This window comes from Lottia gigantea (genome assembly GCF_000327385.1).
Source record: "Lottia gigantea unplaced genomic scaffold LOTGIsca_128, whole genome shotgun sequence".
In the NCBI taxonomy this organism is placed as follows: domain Eukaryota; kingdom Metazoa; phylum Mollusca; class Gastropoda; family Lottiidae; genus Lottia; species Lottia gigantea.
In genome coordinates, this window is record NW_008707390.1 from 105,360 (window position 1) to 118,086 (window position 12,727).

The 12,727-nt window shown below is 31.9% G+C and overlaps 1 protein-coding gene across 1 annotated transcript; it reads right to left on the reverse strand.

The window, feature by feature from the left end:
- Nucleotides 1-1,333: 1,333 nt before the first annotated feature.
- LOTGIDRAFT_180212 (hypothetical protein) lies at nt 1,334-8,962 on the reverse strand (the record flags this gene model as incomplete). The annotated part of the gene is made up of 12 exons (XM_009048740.1): nt 1,334-1,567; nt 2,017-2,018; nt 2,326-2,442; nt 2,661-2,746; nt 2,983-3,116; nt 3,408-3,596; nt 3,929-4,028; nt 4,714-4,819; nt 5,130-5,444; nt 8,114-8,207; nt 8,375-8,442; nt 8,938-8,962. The coding sequence occupies 12 exons, from the start codon at nt 8,960-8,962 to the stop codon at nt 1,334-1,336; spliced, it is 1,470 nt and encodes a 489-aa protein (XP_009046988.1).
- Between the last annotated feature and the right edge of the window lie 3,765 nt (nt 8,963-12,727).

Genomic DNA, 12,727 nt, shown 5'->3' on the forward strand with positions numbered 1-12,727 from the left:
GTTGAATCTTTGAAGGTGGACCTGAAATAAATACATAATTTTATCAGAATTGCTGAACATCATTTCCTTGAAAACCATTGACAACTAATGGAACAGTCAGTAGCAAGTTTCATGGTCGCCTGTTCGGTGCAGTGGGTGAGATATATTCTGATGCCACAGCCAGTCTTCTAAAAGTCTGCCCTGTATTGGCTTTTGAAAACTTATCACCTAATAAAGGTTGAATGTGGTTTAAATCACCAGTTCAACCATGTTTCCCCCTGTCATTGATGCAGGTAAGATGGGCTGACATGGAAAAAACTGGTCGGATGGGACAATAAAACGAGGCCCCGTGTCCTACAGTCTGATCCCTTGACAGTTGGAAATTGATAAAGAACAGGCTTATGCTGCTTTCCTGGCAAATATTCCCTCATTGCACCCTGCATCGCGTTGCCCATCTTAATTAGCCCACATGGTGCAGAAATGTAGGATGTAAAACTCCATTCATTTCATTTCAATTTTAAATCACCAGTAAAAAGTACAATTCCCTCAATATTGGTGTTACAAGGGAAATAAGTCCCTATAGGAAAATGCTTGATTGATTGAATGTTGTAAGAATAAAGCTTTAACTTACCATTATCTACACCATTACTTTGTTCATATCCACGACGTCTCATTATAGAGGGATGTCCACTGTTAACTGAAGATGTATTGTTTACTCTTTCATTGGGTTTACCTACAAATAATTTATAACTGTTTATTACTTGTTTATTATATAAACTGCAATATGAACAAAATTCATTTCAAACAATTTAAAGCACAAACGCAAGATTCGGGAAACTTTCCTTTTCTTTGTTTGGATTTCAAAATCGTATAACAAATTAATGTTTAGTGACAACCAATCATCTACACTCTACCGGTGTCATCCAGAATACCTAATATAACTTCATCCAAAACCTACCCTTTGTTCCATGTCGTCCTAGTAAATGGGGTTTTTCTTGTGTAATATCTATACCCAATCTAGCCAACACTGGTTCTAATGACAAGTTTACACGATATTTTATATTAGGAACATAATTTCCCCGTTCTTCTAAACGTAATTGACCTGAAAATAATAAATAGCCTTATATAACATGGACATTCAGGAATTCAGGTAGACACATTTTAAGGTCGCAAAGAGAAAGCCGTTGCTTATATTCAACAGTGAACACTTTCCTCATCTTCAAAGACTTGGTACAAGATCTAGAAAACTGGCTCTTGTTTGCTTGTTTATGCCTTTATACCTATAAACTTTCTATGAATTAAACTTGCAGCCTATTTCCAAGGACTGAAACTTGAAATAATATATTTGATAGTGCTACTTACATTCTTGTTTAATGGCTGCAATATTAATGGGTATAAAAGGCAATCTTGCTGCATGTTTTGGTCGTAATAAATCTTTACACAGTCTACGAGACAATCTTGTTAAGGCTGTCGTCACCAGACAGAATGCTGTTCGTGTTTTCATCACAGGTTTAGGACTACCTGGTCTGATAGCTAACCCATGAGCTGTAGCTAGATGACGAGCTAGATGAGTCTTTAATTTGAATTCCTAAAAGAAACAATCAAATTTTATCAGGCTGAAGAAAGAAAACGCAAGGTGTCTAAAAATAGTAATGGCAACATTTGAAAATATTGCTGCAGAAAAATTGTTCCAGAAAATATTGTTATAGTACTTGTCATACAATAAACAAACACCTGCTCATAGTGCTGGTTAATATTAGTTCTAGTGGATATCATTCATACATTACAATATGGATATATATATCGTAATATTGGTCCAATATGTTTTTACTGTATGATACTGGTATATCACCCAGCCCTACTTGAAGATATATTATTGTATATAAGAAGACAAAATATTTATTTACCTTGCCACATCCAGCTATAGTACATCGATGAGTTCTCATGATATTCATAGCATTACCTCGATCACTAAAAGCTACAACATAAATATTATCAATGACTATCATAAATTAAAGTTTTTTTGGACGAACAAACAACTGTCATTAAGAGACATAAACAAATGGTATTTATTTAGAAATGCAATTAAATTTTCCTTTACTAAATTAATTTCAAAAAACACTTACTAAATTGACCCTGTCTTTGATTTGGTGCCGGTCTTTCTCCATCTGTAATGCATAACAGAAATTATAAGATATTTGTTGTGACTTAATCTATATTTGCTAGATTCTATATTGTATATCATAAAATTATTTCCTCTGATGCTTTTCAGCAATGATGATAATTTCATGAACAGACATTTGTACAGTCAATACTTGAAATAATTTGTGGAAATGTTTAACCTACCTAATCTAGTTGGCATCTTCAAACCACCATATTTTTTCCAGTATGTCCAACATGAAGAACAGAGTCGACACTGTAAGTGACTTGGTCCCCATGCATACCACAAATTAGAATGAGAAGCTGAAATAATAACTAATAGTTAAGAGACAACCAACAAGGTAACACAAAATCTTTTAAGTGTGCAATGTTTTTGGAAAGCTATCAAGTTGATTTTGAAACAAACATCTGAACTATTTGTGACTTTCTATACAGAGTATTAGTTGCTTTGATCTTTAAAAAACCAGTTTCCACTAAAAGTTTCTGTTACTCAAGATTCAAGAGAATTAACTCTGACTTACAATAACAACTTTCACAAGCTCTACCAGACATTTGATCACCATTCATTTTACCAGATAATACGGCTGGATGAGCAGGATTGGGTTTTCTAGAAAAAGACAATTCAAGAATTCAGTCAATAAATTTCAGACACCTTGATTATAAAAAAATTCAAAGGAAATTTCAATAATTTAACACAGTTACAATATTTGATCATTCTCTGTAAGAATATATTTTGTGAAGTGGAGTAAAAAAAGAAGGAAGTTTAAGAATATAGCCCTTTTATTTTGTTTTTTAAGTATTTAAGTAATCTACAGAAGAAGACAAATCAATAAAGATACTTACTGATTAGGAATATAAACTTGTTTTAATTTTCTTTCTGCCTCAGCAGCTTTGATACGTTTCTGTTGAACATATCTATCAGTTGTTTTCCACATATAATAATATTCTATAATACTTTTTAATGATTTCCATGGTAACTGTAATAAAGACCAGTAAATAAAAGCATTATAAGATGAGAAATTGAATAAGTCAAGTGGGAATGAGTTTGGAAATTATCAAAAAACCAAATAAAGTTGAGTATGAAATTGGAATAAAAATCATAATTTATCCTTCAGTCCATCAAAGTCCACAGTAATATTCAGAACAGGTCAGTGATGGGTTATATATCATCATCAGGATTTCATTATTTTTTCAGATGCCTCACCATTTTAAGTTGGTGGTGCGGCCAAGAAATTCGTCAAATCTCAAACCTAATAATTTCTACTTACAAAGTCTTGTCGAATATCATTAAAATCTTTCCCATATTTATCTAAAGCTTCTTCAAATAAATTAGCTTCTGATGCCGACCACTCTTCCATTTCATCTTTACATAATACAGGTCCACCATCAGGTACTAAACTAGTCACTGCATTTGCTATGTTATATTTGTATTCATGCAACGTATGCATAGCATTAAACTGAAATATAAAAGTCAAAATATTATATTAATACTTGCTCAAAATTACACTGATCCTTATTTCCTCTGCACATAAAATGGCAGTATGAAGCACTGTCAGTTTATTTCAACAAAGTTTGTATTGTATGTAATTGCCATAAACTATGTGTATGACATACTTCCCTCATATTTACTGTTTGTTGAGGCCTAGAAACTAATTATAAGACTACCTTTATATTGTAGAAAGGAAGTTCTATATGGAAGTAAACAAGCTGATGCCAATTATCAATGAGAATGTTTATGTTCATATATAATCATTAGATAAAGCAACCAAAATATATGAAAAAAACTTACTAAAGATATATCTCTTGAGGCAGCTGCAGCACTCATATGTAAACTGGGTTGTCTTACAGTACTTGTACAGTCTAATGCTCTGGCAAATGTTCCTACAGATCTAATAAGATAAAATACATGGGGTCAGTTAATGCATTATACAATAATCTTTTTGGCAATTACCAATGGGCAACTGCTGTCAAGGTTTGGATTGGAACTTCACATTTCACTTATGAAAGCAATGTGTCCATCTCTGATACCAGCATTATCTTGATTGAGAATGCATTTTATTCACAAATCTTCAACTCCTGGCTTAATACTCTTGAAATGATCTTAGCACAAGGATATCCTAGAAACAGAGTAAGAAATTATGCCCCTCAAACATCCAAGCTCTTATGTCATTTAGAGAATACGAGGCCTGCACAAGATCTCTTCGTATAAAACTTGAAACTTTTAAATCCTTCAGTCCATCAAAATCCACAGTAAATATTCAGAACAGGTCAGTGATGGGTTATTTATCATCATCAGGATTTATTACAGTATATCAATAGTAATTATTCTTTTAGATTTAATCACAGTATCTCTTGTAGCTTTAATACATGTTCCTAGACAGTTAAGAGTCCCAAATGTTCACTGAGCATGATATTTGAAAATATCATCTCCAAAGTTAAACAAGACAATTATGACCAAACACTTTAGAATTAAAATTGATAAAGACTAGTACCATCAACTCAACAACCTTGGCTTCAACAAGACGTATTTCATGACACATAAATTTTCTCCTTTTTTTAAGCCTATAAACTTACTTTGCTACAATTTGAAACTGGTCGATTTCTTTATCTGTAATACCATTTTCTGGACATGGCTGCCATATTAAATCTTCTAATTCAGATAGTTTCCGAGTATCTTCACCTGAAAAGACAATTAAAAAAATTCAAGTTTCCCCAGTAACACCAAAATAAACTCGTTAATGTAGAGAATCCTGAGTATCTCTTTAACAATTCTCTGAAAGGGAAAAATCATCAAGTACTGATATCCCAGGGGTTAGAGTGATTTACTGAGTCAACTTATTGACAATGTCTACTTTTTCACTCATAGAATAAATTAGTGAACAATGCTTTAAGCCTTCTGTGGAACAGTAACTTGTAATTTTAAGGGATACTGATTACCATTACATACACAGCTTGTACTGTCAAACGCAATGTCACACATGACAACTTACCTTCTAAAAGTGAAGTTATTTCTGCCTGATATTTGGATCCAACACGAATTTCCCCTTTATCAGCTAACAATGTTTTTTGTTGGGGATCATAGACTAGTGAATAAAAGAACATATCCTCTTTATTGAGATAAGAAGTCAATGCTTCAGTTTCATTTAAAAGAGTAACAACACATTTTCCACGAATATGAGTTGCCGGTAATGTCTCAACTTGGCGTGATAAAAATAATTCTCGATGTTTCAACTGATGTGATCCTTTTTCACTCTGTTCCTCTTCTTTCTCCTCCGGAACTGTCTCTCCATTTTCTTCCAATAAACCTGCAAATACAAAGAATAGTTATTTAGATCTATCAATTTTCATGAAATTCAAGAAAGATCTTGATCTTTTACTGATATTACTTTCGCCCGTGCATTTTACTTTTATCATAGACAGTAAAACATCTGATTTGAACTCCATCACTAGTCAAGCTTGCCTAAACGTGATCAAATAAGAACTCTAGAAATATAGAAATATCAAAATTTTAATTAATTTGAATAGTCAACATTCATGTAAATATCCTACTTGTGTATTCAGGTACAGGCTGTCAGCCTTTTCATAAAAATCGATAAGCATAGAAAATTTAGAAATCCTCTTTACAATCCCTTTAAATAAGACCTATTATCACATCATTATAAATTCTAGTTATTGCAATGAAAGATAATGTTCACCACTATATTATCATTTTGTATATAATGTATATAAGATTTGAACTACATTTAGAACAGAGAGCACATATTACAAAAAACACAAAGAACTATTAAAGAAGTGTGTTATACCATAATATATTCCCTTGTGTTTTTTGATATAAATATACAGTATATAAGTTTATATATTATTAGTTAAATACACAAATCATCAAAGTAATCAAGATGTTTGAGTAGATTAACATATTTACACTATGTTAATTTATTGATTTCTTAATGATGTTGCTGATTAATATAGAAATATTATGACACACCCTTTAAGTTACAAACATGGTATAATTCATTGCTTTTCAATCAATATTTTTATTGTTGGCCTAATATAGTCACAATTGAATTTGTTCTGGCCTAACTATTATTTAGTACTGTGAACATCTGGGAGGGCAATTTTCTTTGTTCTACTTTGATGTGTCAGAAAAACAGATTAAAGATACCCAGACAAAGAATTCATTCATTCACTTTAAACTGTAGGCATTCATTCATTTCTGTTAACTTGTAAAAAAAACTTTATCTTAAAAATATCCATTCAATGTGAATCAAGTAGACAGGGATGGTGGTTTTTAACATTATTATTTCATAGCAATATAGAATCAGGCCTTATTTACAATTAAAACCTTGATATTTATTGGAATTTAATCTGACATATAATTAACAGTGTATGAATTACTATTACAGATATATATGATGTTTGAACTCCACGACTTGCACTCTTCAAATAAAGAAATGCCAAATTTCATGTATAATACTTCAACACTTAAGACATATCTTATAACCACATTGTTAATTTTATTAACTTCAAATTCAACGATGCCTTATTAATATTGACTATTATCAAGAATAGCTAGGTCTATAATAATTACCTGTGTTACATTATACTGTAACAGAATAATAAGCTAAAATCTGACAGTAAAATGACAAAAGATATTTTTATAAAAGTGAAATATTTTTGAAGGTTAGTCTGACCCAATCTTATATTATTTATATGACTTAAAGCGACAATCTTAAGATTTTTTGTAGCAAAAAATTAAAGTAAAGTACTAATTTCCTTGTTTTTTGTCACATTTCACCTACTACATTTTAATCTCCATTTTATAAAATCTAATATCTTTTCTCACCAATGATTAGGTGAAAATTTGTATAAGCTTACAATTTTTTGCATGACTTTGGACTCTTTGCAATAAAATAAAGTATTGAGAAACATTATTTTTATCGATTGTACTTGTATTGCATTACAATATTTCGTAATTCAAGCCAACAATGCAAAATTCAGGAGTACAATTAAGTAAGCTTAGTTTTCAATTGAATTGCAAAAAAAAAACTTCTTTGCAGTTTTAAATTACAGATTATATTCAGCATCAACAAAATGGAAATTTAATTGTCATCAAAGAAAGCCAACAAAAGCCAGACATAGCAAGTATCTATTATCAGCTTATTGTAAACCTATATTTGAGCTAGAAGGCAGCCATATCTAGGCCTATCTGTAGACCATTCAATTGACTAGTAAAATCAATATTCTGATCAAGACAGTGAAATGTGAGTCTATAAATAGCTTATTCTGCTGTCTCCTACTCTTAGTTACACATAACCTATATCACACCATTACGTATTATCTTTTCAATACACAGCCATTGTTCAAACTACTAGTAGCAAGCTGGTTTTTACAATTCATAGACTTTTATTGTAGTAAAGCTGCATATTATATTGGTTTGACATATAGGCAAAAAAGGGAGGGGATGTCCTTTATATTTTGGGAATTATTTCAAGAAAGTAGGCCTATTTCAACAACTTTCAGAGAAATCATATTGCATAGTGAAGGGGCGAGATGAGTTTAAACTATCCCACCCATATAATAGGCAATTTTGAATTACTGAAAGATTGACAATTATGATATTTCTTGATGTGATCTAACTTGCTTGGTTTTACACAATAAAATTAAAGTAGGTCATTAGACAGACAAGCTGGGATATTCTTCTAATCTCTAGCCTAATAATGGCCCAAACACAAATAATAAGCATAATTTTGCATAATTAAAGTTGAATTAAATAAATCCTTAATCTGAAGTTTGCCATCTTGAACTTTGATGTTGAAATTGACTCATGCAAATAGTTGAGTTTAATCATTCAAGTGACTAAATGTGGGTTCAAAGTAGGTCAACTTCTTAACTATGTGCCTCTGATGGCGCGTGCAGATCATCATTAGCTAAGTTTTGTGAATAAACAAGAGGCTAGTCCCACACTATAACTTACTCTGATGTTTATCTGCCAGCATAATAAGTGAACTGGAGATATCCCTTCTTCGATAAAAACACATAACTTTGGCTTCCACGTGTCCATTTGGAGTCTGTAAATAAAAATTGAGATAAAACAATTAAAAATCGGAGGCACAAAATGAGCCCAAAATAGTTCGACTGTGAAAAATGGCACTTGACGCCATTGCAATTTACTGATAGAGTCAATAATGAACCATTATCAAAAATTAAAGAAAAGATCATAAATAGAAATATGTACCTTATTGAGTTCTTCAATTCGTCTAATTTGAAAAGGAGAGGTGGAGGAAGTCTCAAAATAGACATAGTCTGAAAATAAAACAATCAAATGTCTTTGTGTGGAGTGTAAAAATATACCGTTTTGTATACAAAAAAGCCGACAGGAAATAGTTCCATTCAAAAATGGACGGGCGATTTCGGCGACTTTTTACCACATTGAAGATATGAAATGTTTATAAATGAATAGATATGAATAAATAGTTAAAGAAAATGACAATTCATTAAGAAATTGAGACACCATAAATTATTGATTGGGGTATTGAACTTGGACCAAATTACACACTTACATGAATGCGCGTTTAGAATATGATCAAATTAAAATCATCAATGTCAATCAAATAACATTTTCTTCAACAATATCTCTTTAAAATCAATATTAGCAATAAATTCGTCGTGTATATGCAAAGTGCCCTTCTACCTAAATCTTATAAACACCCTCAAATCAGTGCAATATACCCTACATATCATGCCGCGTGGGTTGAGAGGGCCCGTCCATGCTGTATCCATATTCTCAATTTTACCTACCTCCAACTTTGTACATATTTTCCATTTTGAACACGTATTATCTATAAAACCGGTAACAATAATCCTTATAATTTCAATGTACGAATATTCACATAAATGTTCGGGTGGATGTTGAACATGGCCCACTTCAATCACCCCCCGAAGCGACAGATCATGGAGTCGCCATTTCTCGGACCTTCTGTCTTCCTCCTCTTTCATACGTGACGTCACTCGTCCTTCGGCAACGCTCGCTTTTCAGACTAAAACATACTTTAGATAAGTATGTAACAGAACATAGGCATGCTTGGTATCAAACTTTGTCATTTTTGGTACTCTTTTCGAATATCTATGTTTAAAGAATTGATTTCTCTATTACATAATTTTATTGACTTTTTAGAAAAAAAGTGTTAATAAATTAAAATTCGATAATCAATAATTATAGATTCAAGTTGCATGTAACTCGATGTAAATTGAAACCTTGGTGATTTATTTTACAGGAAATATTGATTTTTATTTGCAATATAACAATACCTATATATATAGGTATATGTAGGCAATTAATTTTACTAGCAAAATTTTGCTTAATGTTCACTAGGTATTTTTTGTCAATGATTTGATTTTTGACATGGTCTGCATCGTGTGTATCAACTTTTATCTTGAGCCGCCCAGGCCATAACAAAAAGATTAGCGATGTAAAGTAGTCACTAAATAGCATAGTAATACTACGCGACTTAGCACCAAAGAAGAAAAAAAATTGGTATCATAGCAACTTGTGACGTCAGGCCGACTGACCACCGTAAGAATACGCCATAATATAGTTCCTAGCGCGTGACATTTTGTATCCTAAACTCAAGAAGTGCACTATATTGAAGCTTGGTATAAATAATCTGTTCTGAGAGGTCAAATATTGACCCCGTTACGATCGATTACCTCTTACCGGCTTATATACCATACTATCTTGGGAAACTATTTTTTTTTCAAAAAAGAATTTATAATTAAAATTAATTTAATTGAAAAAAATGTTATGTATATGATTAGGTAAATTTTTGAATCAGTTATAAGGTCGATTTAACTATTAGGCCTATATTATGTTTTGTATACTATGTCTATCTATGATTTAAAGTATATGGCTTGGTGTTAAACAACTAAACACATTTGAAATTTATTAGTTATTTTCTGGAAATGAAATATTAGGCTTAATTAATGCTTTGCACTAGTACAATTGGAAAATTATTTATAGGACAGATATGGCGGTATTATGGCATTCAATTAAACAGTTACTTATACAGAATATTCATTCTAATTTTCTCTCGTTTTGAATATTGAAAATATGAAAAGAACGCAACATTCGACAAAATTTATATGAATTTTCACAAAACTTTCAAAACTGACGGACAAATTGACCCAGTACAAAATGTAAATATTTTAAACATGAACATCACTTTGTTGAATTTAGTCGAGGTTAAAACAAACAAATCCCCCAAAATTTAAGAAAAAAAATCTTAACGTCTACATCACGTTTTGTTTTGTTGAATTTGTAACACACAATAATATTTTCTGTATTTTATCACCTTTTAATTTTTCTTCATAATATCATTTAGGTAGACCCATTTGCCAACTGCCAACGTAAGCATCGTAAGGCTCGACAAAAAAAAAATATAATTATACATGACGTTATAATAAATGACCTCATCATTTTACAAGTGCCCGTTGTCTAACTATGAATATAACTTAACTTAATGCTTTTTTACTTATAGAAACTTAAAATATAAAAAAAAGAAACTCATCAAGGTAGTGTAGGAAATGTCACATTCTATCAATGGACATTTTCGGAAAATTAAAAGGAAAGTAGGCATGCTTCAAGCAAACGGGAATTATAAAGTTCCAATGGCAAATAATTCATAAGATAAAATTAAATCAATATCGTAAAGTGAATTTTAGTTTCAAGAATAGGGTTATAAGAGAGAGCAAGCATTGTTTTATGAAATTCGTGGGATATAGGCCTAACAGTCCGATTTTTAAACTTTTTAGTATTAGAAAATTAATTGTACATATTCACAAAGAACAAAGCGTTTCTACGTTGACTGCTATATGGCCCACTTGTTTTACGGTCAGCGATTTGATAAGATTGTAGATTGTACGCCAGCGAATACAGCTAATCAGAGCCCCCAATTTCATGCGTATTAATTGTTTACAGTCTTTCATTTGAGGGCTTAGATTGGCTGTATTCGCTAGCGTACTATCCAATCAATTTGCTGCATTCACAAACTTTCTTGAAACAAGAAATGCAGTCAATGTAGAAGCTGAAGACGTAATTCCTTGATCATTGTGAAGCTGAGATGTCTACGGATTGTTTAAGGGGTTTTCTAGATTTTATGATAGTATCAATTCGCATTATTCCAATTTTCAATCAGCCGTCTGTGGTTCCTGCAATTCCACTAAAAAAAACTAAGCGTGGAATAGAGGACGTTTCGTTAAACGCACTAAATAGATCTTCTGAAATTTGTCATTTTTCGTCTTTGGAAGGCACCAATTTTATGAAGTTAGTTTTCCGATGGTGAAACGGTTTGATAGCTATTGTGAAAGTTGTCAGAGGCTGGAATAGAGGACGATGTTTCGTTAAACGCACTTAGATTTTCTGAAATTTGTCATTTTTCGTGTTGGAAGGCACAAATTTTATGGAGTTAGTTTTCCGATGGTGAAATGGTTTGATAGCTATTGTGAAAGATGTGAAAGGCTGGAATAGAGAACGATGTTTCGTATACTGTCTAATATTTTGTTTAAAAAAAAACTATAGATAGATCTCACAGATATTCAAAAGGTAGTTTACTTTAAAACTATATAAACCAGATTACTTCAAATAAAAGGACAAATCTTAATTTAAGATTTTTGAGAAATTTCGACGATATTGAATATTGAGGAGTCCTTATACTTCCAAGTATCCAAGTTTGTCTCCCCATTGAATTGCGTTTAAGGCCTTTAGTCCACAGTTTTCTTACATTCATTGGTAAATTCGAATTTTTTGGGTAATTTGAATATCAACTTGAAAACAAGTGTAAAAATTGACAAAGATTAAATTTAAGTAAGTTTACATCGAATTACATCCCAGAAATTTCAACGACTGACAATTTCCCCCGGTAAAAACTAATTTCAATCTACGTTTTTATCAACGCAAAGTAAATCAAGGATCAATCTTATTAAAATAAGAATAAAATTTCATTTCTTTGTATTTTAAATTTTCCGTTTTCCATGTATTCTGACAAATTTTCTATCGTCAGATCCGTTCTTAGAACATTATTTGAAGAAATCAAAGAGTGTCTCATGTACGGTCTGTTTCTTAATAATAATAACGAATTTTTTGGATCAATGAAACTCAAAGAGGCTGTCATATTGCTCTCTTTTAGGTTTCGCAACCCTATTATTCGTCATTCTATGATTATATTCTATGTTCTATATCTCATCTCCAACGAGGGAGAACCGAAGAACCACGAAGCGAAAAAGTAGTGTTAAGGAACGCTTTAATTGGTTAAAACTAACGTCATTAGAACTGGACTGGGGTAGACAATGTGTTAGATTACAAAGGAGAGAAAAAAGATGAGGAAAATAAGGATTGTTCTGAGACAAACAATTAAATTTAGTTCACGGTCATACCGTATGGGCGGCTGCAGCGACAAATTTGCAAGGTCGCCGTTTAGATGGCGTTTCCTGTACGCTTATACCAGACATCGTATCCGAGTCAAGGACGTGTGTCGTAACATGAACAGTAAAAGCACAGTATAAGCGTTGCATAGGCGCTGCAAAACGGCAACAT